This window comes from Zeus faber, assembly GCF_960531495.2.
Source record: "Zeus faber genome assembly, chromosome: 9".
Classification (NCBI taxonomy): domain Eukaryota; kingdom Metazoa; phylum Chordata; class Actinopteri; order Zeiformes; family Zeidae; genus Zeus; species Zeus faber.
In genome coordinates, this window is record NC_137197.1 from 1,180,015 (window position 1) to 1,203,802 (window position 23,788).

Genomic DNA, 23,788 nt, shown 5'->3' on the forward strand with positions numbered 1-23,788 from the left:
ATAAAGTGTCTCCCTCTCTCCCTGCCTGTCTGTCTCTCCTCCTGTCTGTCTCTCCAGGAGTCTCCGTCCTCCTGGTTGGACAGTGCTCTGACTCACATCTCAGAGATCATCCTACTGGAAGACATTCCCTCCATCCAGATGGAGGTTGGCATTCTGGTCCGAGAGTTTCCTGACGTCAGGTACACACACATGCATGACCACACGGCGGGTTGCTGTGCCTGAGCACATTTAACCAATGAAGCTGAAGTCCTCCATCCTGACACAAAAAAGACGGTATTCTGTCTCAGTTCTACCCCCACACTCCAACCGCCATCTTATGATCTACAGATGGTGCATTTGGAGTTGGCTGAATAACAACGGACGTGGCTTCCCTCCTCAGCCTCATGCTGATCTCATGCTTTGTTTTTGTGAACCTGCTGCGTCCACTGGACCTTTTCTGCTGCCAACTGCTGAATGAATGAATACTGAAGAAGTATCACATCTTCGAGTTCCTCCTACCTTCAGATAACCCCTCCCACCACAACATAACTCCGCCCAGACTCCTCCTCCCTTCAGATAACTCCAGCCAGACTCCTCCTACCTTCAGGCGTGGTCTACCTGCACCACAGGGTCTATTACCACTAGGGCCTTCTGCCTGAAGGCGTAGTCTACCTGCACCACTGGTCCACCTGACAGAGATGGAGAGAATGATAGAAACAGAGAAAAATAAAGTGGTAAACAATGGTGAGAGGATGTTTGACTATCTACCTATCTATCCATCTATCTACCTCCAGAAAGAAGCATGTGTCCGCCATCTTGAACATCCGCGGTCTGACCCGCCAGGTGGAGCGCCAGGAGATCCTGAACATCGTCAAGGACTTCGAGAACAGCGAGGTGGGCCCCGCCCGCCTGTGCCGGGACCGGGCACTCTTCTCCGAGGTCCCGGTCACTTCCGAGGTCCACTGCCTGAACGTGGGGCTGAGCCGCGTGGCGCTCGCCATGTCCTCGTGCTTCGGCCGCGCCCGTGTGGCACGCGGCACAAGAACACCCAGCCAGGAAAACCCGGAGGACGTCCTGTGACGAGGACACACCCCGAAGCACCTCCTGTCGAAACAATGTCTTGATACAGGGTCATTATACACTGCCGTAATATATTACTACTCTGCGTTACAACTACACAATACACATTGTATTTCAAGATGTCTGACAGTACAGTGCAATGCTGTAGTGCCACCTGGTGGACGGAGGGTTGAACACAACAAACTGCAACTCCTGTTTCACATCCATGAATTCATATTGATACTGTAATTTGGGGAATCATTCAATCAGGGTATTGACAAACAAAGAAAAGTGATTCTGAAATATCAAAAACTTTTACACCTGTAGCTAGCAGGGTGAGGCTAGCAGGGATAGCGCAGTGATGACTCCATTCTATGAAAACATGACCAGCATTAGAGAGCCCCCTGCTGGTCACACAGCACAATGTCCAACAAAGACGATCAACAAACTAGTTATCGAGTTACTTTACCACGAGAGAATAATTGAATAATGATTTATTGGATTACATGATTAATTTGTTGTTTTTTGATAAATATATTGATTTTGAAATTACAGCTGCAGTTTGGTAACAAACCAATTTCCTGCTGCAAAGTGAAATTACGAGTTTTGAAATCATTGAACTTTTCATGAAATCAAACCTTTCTCCTCCTTGATGGCGGATGAGAGAAACGCTTTAAGAGTCTCCTCTACAGTCGAACCTCAAAGCTTCAGGTTCAGTCGGTCAGTTCTAGTTCTAGCGGCGTGGAGCCGTCCCACATGGACACGCACAGGTCCAGTGGAGCGCCCCCTGCCGCCTCAAGCTGTCCTCTGCAGCTCAGCAGGATCCGAATTGGACTATTTTCATTCAGACGGTGGAGACCAACTTCAGCCAAAACATCCTGAACGATGGATGTTGAAAGACTTTACAACTGGAAGATGATCATTTTGCTGTTGGGCATTTAGAAAAAGTCTGATTTTGATCTAAGGTACTATCTGTTGTTAATGATCTGAGTCTTTATAATTATAATTATTATTATTATTATTATTATTATCTGTATTTAACGAGTGATTCGGGGCTAATTAGACACAGTGTAATGAAGTCGACAGAATGGAGCAGGATCACAATATGACTGGAAATGTGGATTTTTCGGTGATAGAATCCAACTTCCCTCTTTAAACAGATTTGTGTGATTGGTTGATTCGTTTGTACTTTATGACATCATATGTTGGCTCCAGTTCTAACTGGCCAAGCACTTGTTCCAATAATGAAGCTGCTTCCCGTTAAAGCACTGTGCGTCACATTATTTTCCCTTTGGACTTTCAAGCTTTAAGCACAACTTTTAATTTATTCCACAGCAGAACTCAGTGTCTGTTACCACGGTAACGCTCTGAGCGAAGCGCGAGGAAATGTCTTTTTCAATGGCTTGTGTTTGGGTTCACGACGCGATAACAACAGGGTCAAAGACACAGAAGAGACAAAATGACGGAACAGAAGAAATAACTGGAAGAGGCTCCTGTAACACTAAGAAAAGCAAACATCTGCAGGTTATGATTTCAGGTTTTGCAGGTCCAGGCTGCGCGGCCCGGAGGCAGGGAGAACACATCACAGCTCACTGTGACCAACACGTTATTGTACTTCAATACAAGTCAAAGTATTCATCAAATTAATTACTGAGTATGAGTTAAAAGCACTAAAAGTATATTTTAGAACAGTTGTAATCCTCCAGTAACAGACTGTGTATTAAATATTACACACATTTACTTTTGAGTCGTCAAGTAATTAAACATTACAAACATTTTAGCCCAAACGAATCAAATGTTGTTGAGTTGTCCAATGTTAATCAATTTAATTATCAAACACTGACTTACAAATTTTCCAAATGCAAAGGTTCCAGATTATTGATCCATCGTCGCTCATCGTCGTTGATTAAAATGGCCAGTTTGATTGTAAATGCACTTCTTAATGATTCATTAGATTGATCGGGTGTTTTCACCAAATTGAATGTTCTTCTCTGATGCTTTTCTCCTCAAAGGTTCAAATAAAGCATAAAACATATGGATAAAACACCTTCCGATTTTTTTTATCCATTATCTGTTATCACGTGTACATTCATGCATGAAAGATTCAAAGAAGATCAAACAAACAAAACACACAAAAAAAAACATTGAAGACTCCAAATACGTCTTCAACCTTTTTTCAAGGATATTGTGTAGAATCTTGAAATGAACTTATTTGGTTTTGATTGATACACAACGCGTGAAGGGGCAATTCTACATGTTTCTTGTGATATTTTGGATTATTTATTTGGATCCCATCAATCAGACAAGTTGACATGTTTATACCGTGACAACTTGACTTTTCCTTCATTGGACGATGCCTGAAGGAATATTTTATGACAGAAATTAAATCTCTGTGTTTTGACCCTTAAAAACGACCCCCAACCGCTGTTAATAAATAAAACCTCATCCCGACCGCTTCACACTCAACTGCAAACCGCCCCGGTGCGTGCTGGAGGTCACGCTCTGATGAAGCAAACAAAATCACATCATCTGCAAAAAGCAGAGATGCAATTCTGAGGTTCCCAAACCGCACACTCTTCTCACCTCGGCTGCGCCTTGAGATCCTGTCCATGAATATCACAAACAGAATCGGGACAAGGGACTACCTTGGCGGAGTCCAACACCCACTGAGAAGGTGTTTGACTTTGTGCGTGTTTGAGGGACACGGTCTAAAGCCTTCTCCAGGTCCACAAAACACATGTAGACTGGATGGGCAAACTACCACCACCCCCCCAGCAACCCTGCAAGGGTAAAGAGCTGGTCCACTGTTCCAAGTCTAGGACGCATTGCTCCTCCTGAATCTGAGGTTCAACAATCGGCCAGAGCCTCCTTTCCAGCACCCTGGAGTAAAGTTTCCCGGCGAGGCTGAGCAGTGTGATACCCCTATAATTGGAGCACACCCTCCAGTCCCCCTTTTTAAAAATGGGAACAACCACCCCGGTCTGCCACTCCACAGGTAATTTACCTGACATCCACGCAACACTGAGGAGGCGTGTCAACCAAGACAGCCCAACAATATCCAGAGTCTTCAGCATCTCAGGGCAAATCTCATCCACCCCCGCCGTCTTGCCCCCGAGGAGTTTTTTAGCTGCCTCAGAGACCTCTGCCAGGCATATGGACGAAACTTCCCCCGAGTCTTCAGACTCTGGCTCTTCCCCTGAGGATGTATTGGTCGGGTTCAGGAGTTCGTCAAAGTGCTCTTTCCACCGCCCGACAATATCCACAGTCCGGGGTCAGCAGTTCTCCTCCCCGGCTGAACACAGCCTGAGCCAAGCCCTGCTTTCCCTTGCTGAGTCGGTCAACAGTTTGCCAGAACTTCCTTGAGGCCAAGCGAGAGTCCTTCTCCATAGCCTCCCCGAACTCCTCCCACACCCGGGTTTTTGCTTCAGTGACGGCCAAAACCGCAGCCCTTCTAGCCTGCCGGTACCTCGGGAAACCCCTGGGCCAGCCAAGCCCAAAAGGCCTCCTTCTTCAGCTTCTTCACCACTAGTGTCCACCAACGGGTTCTTGGGTTACCGCCACGACAGGCACCGACTGCCTTCCGACCACAGCTCCTAGCAGCCGCCTCTGCAATGGAGGTTTTGAACATGACCCACTCGGATTCCATGTCCCCAACCTCCCCCGGGATGCGTGAAAAATTCTTCCAGAGGTGGGAGTTGAAAACCTCGCGGACTCGGGCATCCACCAGGCGTTCCCAGTTCACCCTCACTACACGTTTCTGTTTACCAGGTCCGTCTGGCAGCCTCCCATCTGATCCAACTCACCACCAGGTGGTGATCAGTTGACAACTCCGCTCCTCTCTTCACCCGAGAGTCCAAGACATACGGCCGCAGATCTGATGACAAGACCACAAAGTCGATCATCGATCTTTGACCTAAGGTGGTCTGGTAACACGTACACTTATGAGCCACCCTACGCTCCAACATGGTGTTCGTTATGGCCAATCCATGACTAGCACAGAAGTCCAATAACAAAGCACCACTCGGATTCAGATCAGGCAGGCCGTTCCACCCAATCACCCCCTTCCAGGTTTCATCATTCCATCATTGCCCACGTGAGCGTTAAAGTCTCCCAGTAGAACTATAGAGTCCCTAGGCGGAGCCCCTTCCAGGACGCCTCCCAGAGACTCAAAGAAGGACGAATACTCTGAACTGGTGTTCGGTGCATAAGCACACACAACAATCAGAGCTTTCCCCTTAGCAACTTGTAGTTGCATAGAGGGGACCCTCTCGTTCACTGGGGAGAACTCCAACACAGCAGCATTCAGCCAGGGGCTCGTGAGTATCCCCACACCCGCCTGGTGCCTCTCACCCTGAGCAACTCCGGAAAAGGAGTTTGGTTCTAGAGCCAGTGCTGTGCGTAGAGGTGAGCCCAACTAGGAGCTCTGGCTCCTTCCCCACCAGAGAGGTGACATTCCACGTCCCTAGAACTAGTCTGTGATGCCGAGGATCAGCCGGCCCAGGCCCCCGCCTTTGCCCGCCACCCGGCTGGCATTGCACCCAACCCCAACGCCTATCCCTGCAGGTGGTGAGCCCACGGTGTGGCGGCTCCATATTGTTTCTTCAGGCTATGCCTGTAACGGGTGTGGTTAGGACCCAATTGCAGCACAAAGACAGGCAGGGATATTTGGTAATGTCTTTTATTTGTAGAGCAGACGGAAGACAGGCAGGGAGCAGGCAGGATACGTCGTCGGGGACAGGCAGGTTCGATAACGAGGAGCGCAGACAGAAGACAGGCGGGGGGGCAGGCAGGATACGTGGTCGGAGCGAGGCAGAGTCGGTAGCGGGGAATCAGTCCGGGGAACGCTGGAGAGTCTGGTGCAAGCATCGAAGACAATCTGGCATTGGGTGACTGGTGAGAGAGGCATATATAGTGGTTAGATTTCAGATCGGGAACAGCTGTGTGCGCAGGTGAATGGAGGTGGATTAATGAGACAGGTAAGGAGGGGGAGGGGAAGGTAAATGAAGGCGGAGATCATGACAATGCCCAGCCGAGCCCCATCGGTCAAGACACTCGCCGGCGAGCTCCCCTCCCAGGTCTGGCTCCAGGAAGGGGCCCCGGTTTCCCTATTTTACATTTACATTTACATTGCATTGATCAGACGCTTTTATCCAAAGCGACTTACAATTATTCAAACACCGACGGACGCAGCCATCAGGAGCAATTAGGGGTTAAGTGTCTTGCTCAAGGACACTACAGCATGCTAGCAGGAGGAGCCTGGGATCGAACCAGCAACCTTTAGATTACTAGACAACCAGCTCTACCTCCTACCATCCCTCCCCCTATTCCGGGCGAGGTACCATACTGTCTTTGGTGTTTTTTCATTGGGGTCCTTTGAATCGCTCTTTGTCTGGTCCCTCCCCTGGGACCACCCTGCCTGGGGAAATCCCTGGTCGGTTCTCCCAATTCAATTCAATTCAATTCAATTCAATTCAATTCAATTCAATTCAATTATTTATATTATATTATATTATATTATATTATATTATATTATATTATATTATATTATATGAAAACAAATTTTATTATATTATATTATATTATATTATATGAAAATTTTTTTATTATATTATATTATATTATATTATATTAAAATAAATTAAATTAAATTATATAATACAATATAATATAATATAATATAATATAATATTATATTATACTATATTATATTATAATTTATTATATTATATTATATTAAATTAAATTACATTATATTATATTATATTATATTATATTATATTAAAATAAATTAAATTAAATAATATAATATAATATTATATAATATTATATTATATTATATTATATTACATTATATTATATTATATTATATTATGTTATATTATATTATATTAAAATAAATTAAATTAAATAATATAATATAATATTATATAATATTATATAATATTATATTATATTACATTATATTATATTATATTATATTATATTATATTAAATTAAATTAAATTAAATTAAATTAAATTACATTATATTATATTTTATTATATTATATTATATTAAAATAAATTAAATTAAATTAAATTACTGCGATTGGCCGTCACAAGCAGGCTCTCCAACAGATCCTGGACAAACTGCAGTCCCTCGGCCCCGCTGTCCAGCAGAGCCAGGCACAGGATCCACCTATGGCTCCTGCGCCAGCGCTACCTCCCATGGACTCGCGTCCTCCATCTCACCGCGAACCACGACTGCTGGCACCAGAGAGGTACGACGGTAACCCAGGAGGTTGTCGTGGCTTTTTTACGCAATGCTCCCTGGCTTTCGAGCTCCAGCCATCACAGTTCCCCACCCAGCGCTCACGGGTGGCATACATTGTCACACTACTCACAGGCAAAGCATTCTCCTGGGCCACAGCCATCTGGAACCAGCAAACCCCGGCCTGCTCCAGCTACCAGGCTTTTGCCAAAGAGATGCGCTGAGTTTTTGACCACGCAGTCAGTGGGAGGGAGGCGTCGACACGGCTACTCCGGCTCCGCCAGGGGGTACAGAGCGTAGCGGATTACACCATCACATTTCGCACCCTCGCAGTGGCGTCTGGATGGAACAGCGAGGCACGCATCGCGTCCTTCCAGGATGGTCTCATTGATGGTGTCAAGGACGAGCTGGCATCCCGGGAGGCGCAGGATGACCTGGACACGCTCATCGAAACAGCTATCAGGTGGACAACTGCCTCCGGGAGAGACAAAGGGAATGCCGTTCTTCTGCTTCACCACTACCAGCGTGCAGAGCCGTCCTGGGGACGACGTCTCCCGAGCATCTCCGAGCTGTCCCAGGCCCGTCTCCAGCATCGATGGAGGAGCCTATGCAAGTAGGCAGCACACGGCTCTCTCGGTCTGAACGTGAATGACGGATGAGGGAGCGCTGCTGCTTGTACTGTGGGATCCCGGGTAATTTCCGTTCTTCCTGCCCTGAGCTCTCGGGAAAAGCCAACTCTCGTCCAGGGTAGGGAGAACTGTGATGAGGCCAACCTTCTCTCCCGGGCTCGAGGCGAGCAGGGTCCTGCTGACTGCCTCCCTCGCCTGGGGAGATCAACATCACTCCCTCCAAGCTATGGTGGATTCCGGCGCTGCAGGTAGCTTCCTGGATGTGGGGCTAGCAAAAGCCCTAAAGCTCCCTCTGGCACCTCTGGAGCATCCTCTCACGGCGACAGCCCTGGATGGAAGACCACTGGGTTCCGGTAGTGTGTGTCATCTCACCGCTCCCCTTTGGCTGTCATTGGAGGGAAAACATTCAGAGGTAATCCAGCTCCACCTCATCCACTCTCCTGAATTTCCACTGGTCCTGGGCTACCCATGGCTGGCCCGTCACAACCCACATCTGGATTGGGCCTCCGGGCGTCTCACCGAATGGGGTCCTGCCTGCCACACCACCTGTCTTTGTTCCAGTCCGTCTACTCACCCCCTCGAGACCCCATGTCCAAGCTCCGGCCCCTTCACAAGCCCCAGTCCACTCCGGAGTTCCTGTCCGTGTCCTGGCTCCAGTCCGTATTCAAGTTTCCATCCATCCGGAGTTTTCACGAGTGCCCCACGAGTATGCCGAGCTGAGGGAGGTCATCAGCAAGGGACGGGCCACCACTCTTCCTTCCCATCGGCCGTATGACTGCGCCATCGACCTTCTGCCTGGCACCTGCCCTCCTCGAGTACGTCTCTTCTCTCTCTTTGCCCCTGACTACAGCCATGGAGGAGTACATCCGGGGGGCGCTCACCTCAGGTTTCATCCGCCCTTCCACCTCCCTGGCGGGCGCAGGCTTTTTCTTCGTGGGTAAGAAAGATGGCGGCCTGCATCCCTGCATTGATTACTGTGGCCTTAACAAGATCACGGTCAAGAATCGCTACCCCCTTCCTCTCATGTCCACATCTTTCGAGCAACTGCAAGGCGCCACCATCTTCACCAAACTCGATCTTCAAAACGCATACAATCTTGTCCGTGTCCGCGAAGGGGATGAGTGGAAGACCGCCTTCAACACACCCACCGGTCATTTTGAATACCTGGTCATGCCTTTTGGATTGGCCAATGCTCCCGCTGTCTTCCAAGCCTTTGTAGACGACATCCTCCGCCACCACCTTTCAGTTCCTGGGGTTTGTCATCACTGAGGGTCACGTCCAGATGGATCCTGCCAAGACTGAAGCCGTCCGTGACTGGCCACCACCCACCTTAGTCAAACAGGTGCAGCGCTTCCTTGGGTTTGCCAACTTTTACAGACGATTCATTCTGAGTTTTAGCACTGTGGCTGCTCCTCTCACCGCCCTCACTAGGACATCCACAGCCCGCTTCGCCTGGACTGCTGAGGCTGATGGGGCGTTCAGAGCTCTCAAAACGCGATTCACCACTGCCCCTGTCCTGGCCACACCAGAGCCTACAATACCCTTCGTTGTGGAGGTGGATGCTTCTGATGTGGGAGTGGGAGCCTTTCTGTCCCAAAGGACTCACGACAAAAAGCTCCATCCATGTGCCTTCTTCTCCCGTCGCCTCACCCCAGCGGAGCGGAACTATGACATAGGGAACTGAGAGCTACTGGCAGTCAAACTGGCACTGGAGGAGTGGCAGCACTGGCTGGAGGGGGCCCAACACCCATTTATCGTCTGGACCGACCACAAGAACCTGACATACATTCAAGACACCAAATGCCTCAACTCCCGTCAAGCCCGATGGGCCCTCTTTTTCAATCGTTTCAACTTCATCCTGTCATATCGTCCCGGGTCCAAGAACCTCAAGCCCGACGCTCTCTCCAGACAGTTCGACCCTCCTGAGCTGGTTGAACTCCCCGAGCCCATTCTCCAGAGCTCCCGCATCTTGGCTCCAGTCCGCTGGGGAATCGAGACGCAGGTCCGGCAGGCCCAAAGGAGGGAGGCGGATCCCGGCAACGCCCCCCCGGGTCACCTGTTTGTCCCGAAGGCTGTCCGGTCCCAAGTCCTGCAATGGGGGCATTCATCCCGCCTCACTGGCCACCCGGGGATGTCCAGGACCCTCGAGTTCCTCCGCAGGCGTTTCTGGTGACCTACCATGGAGCAGGATGTCCGGTCCTTCGTCGCTGCCTGCATCGTCTGCACCCAGAACAAGAACCCCCGGTCACGTCCCATGGGGCTGCTGCATCCCCTTTCCATCCCCAGTCGTCCCTGGTCACACCTCTCGGTGGACTTCATCACCGACCTTCCACCGTCTCGGGGCCACACCGTCATCTTCATCGTTGTCTACCGGTTCTCCAAGGCCTGCCGCTTTATTGCTCTGCCCAAGCTCCCCTCAGCTCTGGAAACTGCTGAGCTCATGCTGCAGCACATTTTCAGGGTGTTCGGCCTGCCCCTGGACGTCATGTCGGACCGTGGTCCGCAGTTTGCCTCCCGGTTCTGGAAAGCGTTCCACCAGCTCCTCGGCGCCTCCGTCAGCCTGTCCTCCGGTTTCCACCCCCAATCCAACGGCCAGACGGAGCGGGTCAACCAGGACCTGGAGACCACCCTGAGGTGCCTCGTGTCCTCCAACCCTGCCTCCCGGAGCGACCGTCTAGTGTGGGCGGAATACACAACACTCTGCGCTGCTCTTCCACCGGCATGTCCCCGTTTGAGTGCCAGTTCGGGTACGTAGCTCCTCTGTTTCAGGAGCAGGAGGCGGAGGTTGGAGTGCCGTCAGCCCAGCGGTTCGTCCAGTGGTGCCGACGGACCTGGCATGTACTTAAAGTACATTGAAGAGCAAATTTTTTGTGGAACTTTCAATACTACTACAGACATTTTGCACATGGTATTTGTACTTTTACTTCAGTAAAAGTCCTGAGTACTTCTTCCACAGCCGCATATTTTCAATCCCTGTCACGAGTAGCGGGATTTCCCACAGGACTTGAATGCAGCATAAGCCCCGCCCCCGGGCAGGAAGTCAGCGCCAGATAAACAAACTGCTTCCTCCTCCTCAGATTGACGTCACTTTCCAAACTAAAACTTAAAATCACACTTGACCCCGCGCTCCGGCAGCAGGCCAGCATGTCTACCGGGGCTCGGACCGGGGACATCATCCACCTGAACGTCGGGGGGAAGAGGTGAGAGCCCGGGGGGGGCGGCGTGGGAGTGCCGGCTATTGCTAGCCGGCTGGTTTAGCATTTAGCATGCTGCTAAGTGTCTGGCTTCCACAGGAGATCAGCTGTTTTACAATGAAACGTTCAAGGGAAACTGCTTGAGTCTATGTTACCCAGAGACAGAGCAGTTCCACCCCAGTGGGTCCAGTACAGTATGCTAACCGTGTTAGCTCAATCCATAGCTGCAGATGGGATCACCGAGTCGAGCTCCTTTATCAACCCCTTACATTACACTATGTCAAAAATCCCTTGAACCCTTTGTTAAATGGTGTGAAGGAGGAGTGTTCATCTAGTCAACCAGACGGTGTTGGCGTTAGCTGCTGGCTAAGTCTGTGTCTGTCTGTCTGTGTGTGTGTCTGTGTGTGTGTGTGTGTGTGTGTGTGTGTGTGTGTGTGTGTGTGTGTGTGTGTGTGTGTGTGTGTGTGTGTGTGTGTGTGTCCAGGTTCAGCACATCCAGACAGACCCTGACATGGGTCCCTGACTCCTTCTTCTCCAGGTTGGTACATGACATGTCACTTATCAGACACTTTTGTCCAAAGCGACTTCCAATCAGTACAGCCCCAGTACAGCCCCAGACTGAGGCGTTCTGCCTCAGTCTGGAACAGAAGATGGGGATGGTAGCTCAGGAGGTAGAGCTGGTTGTCTATTGATCCAAAGGTTGCTGGTTGGATCCCAGGCTCCTCCTGCTAGCACGCTGTAGTGTCCTTGAGCAAGACACTTAACCCCTCATTGCTCCTGATGGCTGCGTCCGTCGCTGTTTGAACAATTGTAAGTCGCTTTGGATAAAAGCGTCTGATCAATGTAATGTAATAATGTTTCTACCAGAAGATGGGGAGCAATTCAGTCGTTCTGCCTCTAGGGGGAGCTCTTTGGGGCGCCAGGCATTACTTTACATTATTACATCATCACTGAGAAAACACTTTTCCAAAGCGACTTACAATTATTCATACACGGATGGACGCAGCCACTGCCCCCATATGGGATCCCTTATTGGTTGAGAAGAGTCCTGAATCAAATGAACGGCTCATGAGACCACGTAGCGGTAGCGGGGCGAAGCGGGCTGTGAGGGGTGGAGGGGCGGAGTCGGAACCTGACCAGCAGGTGGAGATGTGGAGGAGCAGTTGGATGGACGACCTGGGATAGGATGGTAGAAGGACAGGTAGAGGACGTAGAGGTTGATAGAGGACGGCAGAGGACGGTAAAGGGCGGCAGAGGTCACTAGAGGTCACTAGAGGTCACTAGAGGTCGGCAGAGGTCGGCAGAGGTCGGTAGAGGACGGCAGAGGTTGATAGAGGTCGGTAGAGGTTTCCTGTGGTTCAGCCTGTTAATAATCATTTGTCCCCTGTGTTCAGTCTGCTGAGTGGTCGCATCTCCACGCTGAAGGATGAAACTGGAGCTGTGAGTCTCTGTCTGCCTTTCTGTCTGTCTACCTGTCTGTCTGTCTGTCTGTGTGTGATAACAGAAAACCGTCTCTCTTTACAATCGATGTTCCTGTTGCATCCAATTGTCTCTCTCTTGCTCTCTCTCCAGATCTTCATTGACAGAGATCCTTCTCTCTTTGCTCCCATCCTCAACTTCCTGCGAACCAAAGAGCTGCACCCCCGCTCGCTCAACGTGCACATGCTCATGCATGAGGCCGAGTTCTACGGCATCACACCGCTCGGTGAGATGCCGGTTCCATTCCCAACCGGGAGCATCCTGCTGCCGTCATGGTGTTCAAGCCTGAACTCACTGTTGTGTTGTTGTTATTTAGTGCGGAAGCTGCAGCTGTGTGACGAGCTGGACCGCTCCTCGTGTGGAAACGTTCTGTTCAACGGCTACCTGCCTCCACCAGGTAACACCACCCATAACACACCATCAGTTCAATACAACCTGCCTACACCAGGTAACACCACCCATAACACACCATCAGTTCAATACAACCTGCCTACACCAGGTAACACCACCCAAAAAACACCATCAGTTCAATACAACCTGCCGCCACCTGTCTTTGTGTCTAAATCCAAAGTGTTTTTGTGATGATGACGTCATTTTAGTTGTACCTTAAAAACATAGGGGACTGTTCCTCCCCCGTCCTCTCCCTCCCAGTCTGACCAGTCTCGCCCCTCCTCCCCCTCCCAGTGTACCCAGCCAAGAGGCGGAACCGTCACAGCGTGGCGGGCCCCCAGCTTGCCGGCCACGCCCCGCCCGCTGAGCGAGCCCCCGTCCGCCGCAGCAACACCATGCCCCCCAACCTAGGACATTCTGGGATTCTGTCCAGGGCCAGCGTAGAGGAGAGGGTGCCCGGGAGTGAGACACACACACATGCAAACAATATACACACACTACACATAACACACCTAATATATATAATACACACACACACACATAATGAAATACATGCTGTAAAAATACACACACAGAAATACTCAGGTGTGTGTGTGTGTGTGTGTGTGTGTGTGTGTGTGTGTGTGTGTGTGTGTGTGTGTGTGTGTAGGCCAGGTCCTGGACCCTGGCATGGTGAGGATCCTCTGTGGGCATCACAACTGGATCGCCGTCGCATACGCTCAGTTCGTCATCTGCTACAGGTGACTCCCGATCGATCACATGATCGATCGATCACAGATCAATCAATACAGCATCGGTCACTTATAAATAGATCATATCCAATGGTCATATGTTCATCACAAAAGTACAACACATTAATAGATTATAAAATATGCCATAAATAAGTGTTCTATACCTCCCTCTTCCCCCTCTCTCCCTCCCTCCTCTACTCTCTCTCCCCTCTCTCCCTCGCTCTCTCCCTCGCTCTCTCCCTCGCTCTCTCCCTCGCTCTCTCCCTCCCTCCTCCACTCTCTCTCCCCTCTCTCCCTCGCTCTCTCCCTCGCTCTCTCCCCGCCTCCCACTCTCTCTCCCTCTCCTCCAGGGTGAAGGAGTCCTCTGGGTGGCAGCAGGTCTTCACCTCCCCCCGTCTCGACTGGGTGATCGACCGAGTGGCACTGAACGCCAAGGTGATGGGTGACAACGACAAGATGGTAGCCGTTGCCGCGGGAACGGAGATCATCTTGTGGGCCATCTGCCCCGACGGCAACGGCAACGAGATCGGTGCGAGTCCGGTTCTGGTGTTTTATGGCCTCCATGACAGGAATATGTATAATATACATTATACAGGAAGTATAAAGCATAAGTTAAATTTGTTAATTCCTCTTTAGATATTGCTTCACTGAACCATCAGTATTTAAAAAGCAACGTTTCAAAATATATCAACTTCAAACTCAAATAGAATAGTCCGAAAATAAAAGAAGGTTAAATTTCAAGTGCTTTTTTATATTGAGCCCACGTTTAAAAGCATCAAATAAATAAATCACAGAGATAAATGTGACTCTGGTGACAATGTCGCAATATTACAATTTGTAATGTGATTCATCAAATCAGTTTGGTTATTTATTAGTTTTTAATTGAATAACTTTTTTTGATGCAGCTTTAATATTTTGACCCAGACTTGTTTTGTCAGAGAAGGAAATTTCTACAGCTAAGTGTCAAATTAATTCTCTATTAATAATCCTCATTAGTTCTAGAATGTTGGTCTGTGGCACCCGCTGGAGGCAGACAGGAAACAGCGCCCTGACTAAACATGGACTTCCTGTTTCCTGCAGGCGTGTTCAGCCTGAATGTCCCGGTGGAGGCGCTCTTCTTTGTTGGTAACCAGCTGATCGCCACCAGCCACACGGGGAAGGTGGGCGTGTGGAACGCCGTCACCAAGCACTGGCAGGTCGCGATCGCCAATAATCAATATCAGATCAGTGTTAGATCTGACGATCAACTCTATCATATGGACATGATGACATCATTTTTTTCAGTAGATTCACCGTGTTGACAGTAGAATGTTTCACTGCAAATTTTGCATAAATAAAATGATTGTTTATCAACAATCTAATTTCCATCCAGAACCAAGACGTTGTTCCCATCAACAGCTACGACACGGCCGGCTCCTTCCTCATCCTCGGCTGCAACAACGGATCAATCTACTACATCGGTGAGACGCCTGGAATCACACCCGTCTGTAGCCATGGAAACAGACCACGCCCGTCGCCATGGAAACACATCACGTCTGTAGCCATGGAAACAGATGCTTGTCATGTTATCATTTGTAGGATGTGAAAAATAGCTTGTTTTTCTTCCAATTTAAAAATGTCTGAATCTTTAACGACTTAAAAAAATCTTTTGACCTTAATTTGACCAAACTGAGGCTTCAACTTGTATTAAAGTTGTTGGAATTCTTAATGATTATTTTGATACATTTTCCTAATATTAATAAAATGCATTCTCTATAGACAGTTTGATTTCCAAAATGTTTATCCCTACAGACCACATTTGAGCTTCCTGTCCATCTCCTGCTGTTTACTTTCTGAATCCTCTATGCGTCCTGATGATACTGATGGTCTCCTTGTGTAGATGTCCAGAAGTTTCCTCTGAGGATGAAGGACAACGACCTGCTGGTGACTGAGCTCTACAGGGACCCCACGGAGGACGCCATCACAGCCCTGAGCGTCTACCTCACCCCCAAAACCAGTAATGCTACTACTACGAGTAATACTACTTTTATTAAAGAGGCGAATGTAACTCAAAGTAGTATTATTAATGAATATAATAACACAGTTCTAGAATCTGACACAAAGATCCAGATCCATGAAAAGTGCAGCGTGTTAGCGTTCACCGTTCTGTCCTGTTCAGTTCTCTGAAAAAAATGATGGTGTAGTCCTGGTAACCGCTATCAGGAGTGTAAAGCTCTGTCCTTCCAGTAGTATTACTGTAGTAATACAGTAGTAGTAGAATAGTACTGTGTGAGTACTGTAGTAGTACTGCTGGGACCCTGACCAGCCTGTGTCTCCAGGCGACAGTGGGAACTGGATCGAGATCGCCTACGGGACCAGCTCCGGGACGGTCCGGGTCATCGTGCAGCACCCGGAGACAGTAGGCTCTGGACCTCAGCTCTTCCAGACCTTCTCCGTGCACCGCAGCCCGGTCACCAAGATCATGCTGTCTGAGAAGCACCTCATATCAGGTGGATATACACGCTTTATGACTCTTTATGGAAGAAGAAGAAGAATCCTAAATTGTCAGGCAACACACCATACTACAACACGTACACACGCACATGCTTTGGGTGGTGCCGGTGAAATGGTTTCTCTGCATTGCCACTGATATAATGCTTTATAACTGTTTATGATGCTTTATAACTGTTTATGATGCTTTATAACTGTTTATGATGCTTTATACCACTTGTAATAAAGCATTGTAAGGTGTACTAAAGCCTTGTAATGCCTCATGGCATGTTTAATGCTTATTAGAACTTGATTCCACTTTCTTCCCACCGCAGTGTGCGCGGACAACAACCACGTGCGCACGTGGACGGTGACGCGCTTCCGGGGGATGATCTCCACGCAGCCCGGCTCCACACCGCTCACCTCCTTCAAGGTCCTGGCGCTGGACGACGAGGGCGGACTGGGCTGCAGCGCCGGCACCGAGATAGGTACCAGTACTAGGGTTAGGGTTATTACTACACAGAGTACTACATACTGTACCACACAGAGTACAACACAGAGTACTGCACAGTACAACATAGAGTACTGCACAGTACAACACAGAGTACTACATACTGTACAACAATTAGTACAACACAGAGTACTGCAGAGTACTAGATACTGTAGCACACAGAGTACTACTACACACACTGTGTCTCCAGGTCCGTACGGAGAGAGAGATGAGCAGCAGGTTTTCATCCAGAGAGTCGTCCCTGACACCGACAAGCTGTACGTCCGACTGTCCTCCAACGGGAAGAGGTGAGATCTGTGTCTGTCTGTCTGTCTGTCTGTCTGTCTGCCCGTCACGGGTTCAGCTCTGTGACTTCCAAGCCACGATCTGTATCCAGTGCAAGCTGGATGGGCTGTCCTGCTCGTACAGTGCATTGTGGGTAATGTCCCCTGCAGGGTGTGCGAGGTGCGCTCGGTGGACTCCACCTCCATCACCTCCTTCATGGTGCATGAGTGCGAGGGCTCCAGTCGCATCGGCTCGCGGCCGCGGCGCTACCTGTTCAGTGGCCATGGCAACGGCAGCATCCAGATGTGGGACCTCACCACCGCCATGGAGATCGCCGGGAAGGTCGACATCCGAGGTGCTACACCCGAGAACAACAACAACAACAACCACAACTTACTGTCAAAGAAATGAACGGTGTTGTTAACGTTGACAACTGGAGGTTTCTAACGTGACAACCATCGTTTAGTTCAGTGTCATCAACCACATTCTCACGTTTTTATGACTTTGTGGCATCGACAAAAATTGCAGAACTTAATTTTTTCATTTCATTATTACACAATAATATCCTGTGTGAATAAGCTCTGCTCTGATTGGTTCCCTGCAGCGCTGGGCGGGCCCACGGAGGAGGAGCTTCTGGAGCTGCTGGACCAGTGTGACCTGGCCCTGACCAGAACCCCTGATAATACTCCTAGAGCCTCTGTATGCAGGTACGTAGTACTCAGTACTCACACTACACACAGTACACACAGTACACAAAGTACACAAAGTACTCACAGTACTCACAGTACACCTACATCCTCAGGTCCACTAAACTTGAACCTCATGTCCCGTCCCCAGTCTTCACTGCTCTGACTCCATCAGGACGGAGCGTTTCTATGGTGGAGGAAGATCTTCAGCGTTCTGTGGGAGTCTTCCTCGCCCTCCCCCTCCTCCCCCTCCTCCCACCAAGCCCCCCCGGGACCCTCCACACACCCCCGCCCCGGGAGCAGGACTCAGCACAGGCTCCGCCCACAGCCTGAACACAGGCTCCGCCCACAGCCTCAGCCCCGGCTCCTCCCACGGCCTGAACATAGGCTCCGCCCAGAGCCTCAACCTAGGCTCCGCCCACAACCTGAACCGCACCTTCCTGGCCCAAACAGGAAGTCCTCATCCCCACAGGAAGTACGAGCGCGAGGGGCGGGGGAGCTTCGTGGAGCGCTGCCAGGAGCTGGCGGGGGCGGGGCCCGAGTGCGGGAGGTGGAGCCTGGCGGGCTGCAGCCAGTTGGAGGCGAGGCTCCGATCCTCGGGGACCTTCTCGGTGTCTCCTTCCTCCTCGCCGTCCTCTTTGTCGCAGCGCAGGGCCACGCCCACCTCCCCCCTAAGCCCCGCCCCCGCGGCGCTCAGCCCCACCCGGACGCAGGAGTCCGTCTCGCCCCGACGCGCGCTCTGCTCGCCGGCAGAAGTCCCGCCCCCTTCCCCGGAGTCCTTGGCCAATGAGTCCTCGGCCGGTCCCAAACCGCCCATGAACGAAACCAGCTTCTGATTGGACAGCCGAATGAGGGGGCGTGGCCAGTCAGTTCCTATGTCCTTCAGCCTCAGAGTCTCAGGGAAATGTTCAATCCTTCAAAATCAAAACCATATTTTATTGAATTTCAAGTTTCCATCTGGAGGCCGAACCGAGGATTTGACAAAGTTAGAAAACCTCCTTCGTGCTGAGGATCCAAGATGACAGCTTCCTGTCTGGAACGCAACTTCCTGTCTGGTGTTATTCCTCTAAATGTTAAAATCACGACACCTTGACTCCTTGTTTGCTTCATGTGCCCTCTTCATGGTTTAGTCGCCTTGTTTCCTCTTCTCTGTTGTTGTTGTTTCCAAATCCATCACCGCTTCGTTCTGTGGCCGAACCGGCTGACGGCCATTTAGTTGTCCGGTCCGGATCCCATTCCAGGTTTTACTTCAGACACTGAGCAGAAGCTGGCTCCGTCTCCCGCTCGCTCGCTCCACTGCTTTACAAACAGACTTTGAAGGAAGGTTAAAGGTGGATGACGCAGGTTGGATGTGGAGCTCACACCAGCTCCGCTCGTTTTCTAAAAGCATTTTTCTAACATGATTTTTGTATGAAAAATAAAATAATTGACTCATTTGAGCGGCTGTCATTTTATTTTCTTGTCTTGAACATGTAGGGAGGGGGCGCTCGGTGTGTCCTTCACACTCTTCCTGCAGCTTTCATTTCATTATTTTCCCTTTCCAACGACGATGAATCCAATCATATATTATTGGATTTTTTATAATTAGTCAATTAGTGATTGAATTGGTGTATTTGACATGAGTGGATTTACGTAAAGTATCATTTTGTTTAATTTCATGTTTGAGCTGCTTCTAGGTCCAGTACAAACAAAAAGTACTGCACCCGTACGCCACACCACACCTGTATGCCACACTACACCCGTACGCCACGCCCGTCCAGGGTTGCTTTCCCACTGGACACTCAGGTGTAGACCTGTACACCACACTACACCTGTACGCCACACCACACCTGTACGCCACACTACACCTGTACACCACACTATACCCGTACACCACACTACACCTGTACGCCACACTACACCTGTACGCCAGGCCTGTCCAGGGTTGTTTTCCCACTGGACACTTTATAAAAATATTTTGATGTAGTTTTCTTGTGTTTATATTGAAAAGACCTTGTGCAAAAATAGAGAAATGTCGCGCGACTGGCATGGCGGGTGGAGCTGCAGCAATGGATCCAATAGGAAGCAGCATTTACTGCACAATGCGCCACGCCCATACACCACACCACGCCCGTACGCCACACTACACTTGTACGCCACACCACGCCCGTATACCACACCACGCTCGTACGCCACACCACGCCCGTATACCACACCACGCTCGTACGCCACACCACGCCCGTATACCACACCACGCCTGTACGCCACACCACGCCCGTATAACACACCATGCTCGTACGCCACACCACGCCCGTAAGCTACACCACGCCCATATGCCACACCATGCCCGTACGCCACACTACACCTGTACACCACACCACGCCCGTATACCACACCACGCCCATACGCCACACCACGGCCGTACGCTACACCACGCCCATATGCCACACCATGCCCGTACGCCACACTACACCTGTACACCACACCAGTCCTGTATATCACACCACGGCCCTATACCACACCACTCCCATATACCACACCACACCCGTATACCACACCATGCCCGTATGCCACACCACGCCCGTATGCCACACCACACCCATATGACACACCACGCCCGTATGCCACACTACACCTATACGCCACGCCCGTATGTTGCACCACACCTGTACGCCATGCCCCTACGCCGTACACAACACACCCATACACAACGCCATGCCTGTATGCCGTGCCGCACCTGTACGGCACCTTCGTACGCTGCACCACGCCCAGCTGTAAAACTGAAGCACAGACGGAGAAGGAAAAGAAAATGAGTCATGTTGGAAAAGTCAAAGTAGTGAAAGTGTTCGAAGTGGAGAACAAGAGGAGGGTGTTGGCTGCAACACGGAGTTCCTCTCAATGTTGTATGAAGGAACTGGTGGAGAACCTGACGGTGCCAGTTCAGTGAAAAGTGCCAAAAGAACGACAAGGGAGCCGAGAAAATGGAGACGGAAAACATTTTGGTGGAGTTTGGAGCTTGAGCTCCACAAGGAGGGAAACCATGGAGTCATCAAATACAGCGGAAGAGAGTTTGTACCAAAACCCATATGGCACTTCAACTGTCGGGGGTTAGGGCGTGGCACTCGGGGGTTAGGGCGTGGCAAGTGTGGTGTAGAGGAATGGTGTAAAGTCAGTGTCATAAATAAGTTAAAGGGTGGAGTTGAACGAGCGTCAGGATTGAAATAACGTTGTGTGTTGTGTGGATTTTGATGCACAACCTGTAACTCACTGTTGAGGGTGGAGTCATGGATGATAAAGGTGGAGTCATAGGAGAGTTGTGGGTGGAAACGTAGTTTAAAGGAAGAAGTGTAGGGAGTGACGTTACCTAGTTGAATGTCAACATTCCTCCGTCAGTGACACAATGACAGGAGGGAAACTAAGATGGACACGAGACTGAACCTGAAATAAAAGACAAATGAGTTTTAAAATGAATGAACTGACGGAGAAACAAAGAAACTGAGATGCATCGTCATGGAAACGACACTTTGGAGACAAAACTGATTTAAACATTTTTTACAAGAAAACCACAGAAAAGCTTCAGTCGTTTTTAGTGTCCATGTGGTATGGCTCAGGCGTGTGTGTTTTAGAAAATGAAAACAAAAACAATGAAATAAGGAATAAAAAGCAGCCGACAGTTGTTGTGTTGATCGTGAAGAAACAGGAACATGTTTCATGCCAAAGGTTTTTATTTCTCCCAAAATACAGTGTTCAAGCACTTCCTGTTCCTGTTCCTGATGCTGCTGCTGCACATTTCATTGAATCATGATTCATCTCATGAAACATTGAAAACAGAGTCAAAGTGTTTTGAGGTGGAGCAGGAATAATAACAACACACAGAGCAGCAAGGACGTCCAGGTGGAGCAGCAAGCACCTCCAGGTGGAGTCATCCCATAATGAAAAGCAGCTCTAAAGTGAAACATTTAAATCAGGTTCTAAAAAAATCAAACAAATTCAAAAAGAAAACGTTTAGTTTCTATGACAAATTATTTTGGAAAAAACAAAGTATTTATCTCATTAATATTATTATTATTATTATTATTATTATTATTATTATTATAATAATAATAATAATAATAATAATAATAATTATTATTATTATTATTATTATTCATTATTCATTATTCATCTCATTATTATTATTATTATTATTATTATTATTATTATTATTCATTATTCATCTCATTATTCATCTCATTATTATTATTATTATTATTATTATTACTATTATTATTATTTATCTCATTATGATTATTAGTATTATTATTCATCTCATTATTATTCATTATTCATCTCATTATTATTATAATTCATCTCATTATGATTATTATTCATCTCATTATTGTAATTATTATTATTATTCATTATTCATCTCATTATTATTATTATTATTATTATTCATTATTCATCTCATTATTCATCTCATTATTATTATTATTATTACTATTATTATTATTTATCTCTTTATGATTATTATTATTATTATTATTAATTATTCATCTCATTATCATTATTATTATTCATTATTCATCTCATTATTATTATTATTATTATTATTATTCATCTCATTATTATTATTATTATTATTATTATTCATTATTCATCTCATTATTATTATTATTATTATTATTATTATTATTGTTATTATTATTCATTATTCATCTCATCTGTAAAACCTGCAGAGAAGACATGTGAGTCTGCACAGCGTGGAGGATGACCTTTGACCTCTGGAAGGTCTTTTAGTGACAAAGCTCAAACTGTATTTTATCAAAAGCAACGTCACGAAGGTTCACGTCCAAAAAGTACAAAAAGATTCTTCATAAAAACAGATCAAAGTGAAGAAACGTTTCAGTTCTGAATCAAGTGCCAGGATGTTCCCACTGCACTGTCCCAGCATGCATTGCAACAAGCACCTAGCTCCCTGAAGGGAATGTGGAAGAGGAGGGGCTTCATGAGGAAGAGGAGGGGCTTCATGAGGAAGAGGAGGGTGCTCATGAGGAAGAGGAGGGGCTTCATGAGGAAGAGGAGGGTGCTCATGAGGAAGAGGAGGGTGCTCATGAGGAAGAGGAGGGTGCTCATGAGGAAGAGGAGCGGCTTCATGAGGAAGAGGAGGGGCTTCATGAGGAAGAGGAGGGGCTTCATGAGGAAGAGGAGGGTGCTCATGAGGAAGAGGAGGGGCTTCATGAGGAAGAGGAGGGTGCTCATGAGGAAGAGGAGGGGCTTCATGAGGAAGAGGAGGGGCTTCATGAGGAAGAGGAGGGTGCTCATGAGGAAGAGGAGGGTGCTCATGAGGAAGAGGAGGGTGCTCATGAGGAAGAGGAGGGGCTTCATGAGGAAGAGGAGGGTGCTCATGAGGAAGAGGAGGGGCTTCATGAGGAAGAGGAGGGGCTTCATGAGGAAGAGGAGGGTGCTCATGAGGAAGAGGAGGGGCTTCATGAGGAAGAGGAGGGGCTTCATGAGGAAGAGGAGGGTGCTCATGAGGAAGAGGAGGGTGCTCATGAGGAAGAGGAGGGGCTTCATGAGGAAGAGGAGGGGCTTCATGAGGAAGAGGAGGGTGCTCATGAGGAAGAGGAGGGTGCTCATGAGGAAGAGGAGGGGCTTCATGAGGAAGAGGAGGGTGCTCATGAGGAAGAGGAGGGTGCTCATGAGGAAGAGGAGGGGCTTCATGAGGAAGAGGAGGGTGCTCATGAGGAAGAGGAGGGTGCTCATGAGGAAGAGGAGGGGCTTCATGAGGAAGAGGAGGGGCTTCATGAGGAAGAGGAGGGTGCTCATGAGGAAGAGGAGGGTGCTCATGAGGAAGAGGAGGGTGCTCATGAGGAAGAGGAGGGTGCTCATGAGGAAGAGGAGGGGCTTCATGAGGAAGAGGAGGGGCTTCATGAGGAAGAGGAGGGTGCTCATGAGGAAGAGGAGGGTGCTCATGAGGAAGAGGAGGGTGCTCATGAGGAAGAGGAGGGGCTTCATGAGGAAGAGGAGGGTGCCCATGAGGAACCAGCTGAGGCTCCCTGGCCGGAGGCTCCTCTGCCTCATTGTTTGCTTCTGCTCCAGGACCTGCCAGGCTGTGGGGGCCAGACTCAGGGTCCACAGGTTCTTCTCAGGGTTCCTGGGGCCCTCAGGATCAGGGCCCTCAGGGCCT

The 23,788-nt window shown here is 48.8% G+C and overlaps 2 protein-coding genes across 5 annotated transcripts in view; both read left to right on the plus strand.

Moving 5' to 3' along the window:
• Positions 1–3,068, plus strand: part of exoc3l2b (exocyst complex component 3-like 2b) — a 46,526-nt gene extending 43,458 nt beyond the window's left edge. For all 3 annotated transcript variants that reach the window (XM_080006857.1, XM_080006856.1, XM_080006855.1), the window contains exons 14-15: positions 58–179; positions 774–3,068. In XM_080006857.1, coding sequence (XP_079862983.1) covers positions 58–179; positions 774–1,059 — 408 coding nt within the window. In that variant the 3' untranslated portion in view covers positions 1,060–3,068. The remainder of the gene's footprint in view (positions 1–57; positions 180–773) is intronic.
• Positions 3,069–10,990: 7,922 nt separating this feature from the next.
• shkbp1 (SH3KBP1 binding protein 1) lies at positions 10,991–19,067 on the plus strand. 2 transcript variants are annotated; one of them, XM_080006952.1, is made up of 17 exons: positions 10,991–11,116; positions 11,595–11,648; positions 12,505–12,550; positions 12,683–12,815; positions 12,906–12,986; positions 13,274–13,441; positions 13,629–13,719; positions 14,061–14,239; positions 14,791–14,906; positions 15,083–15,170; positions 15,590–15,706; positions 16,029–16,199; positions 16,515–16,667; positions 16,881–16,977; positions 17,125–17,309; positions 17,559–17,661; positions 17,792–19,067. In XM_080006952.1, exons 1-17 carry the CDS (start codon positions 11,061–11,063, stop codon positions 18,474–18,476), a joined length of 2,523 nt encoding a protein of 840 aa, XP_079863078.1. In that variant the 5' UTR covers positions 10,991–11,060; the 3' UTR covers positions 18,477–19,067. The 2 variants fall into 2 exon arrangements, with proteins under 2 accessions (XP_079863078.1, XP_079863079.1); XM_080006953.1 differs by having other exon boundaries at positions 14,791–14,870.
• Positions 19,068–23,788: the final 4,721 nt, after the last annotated feature.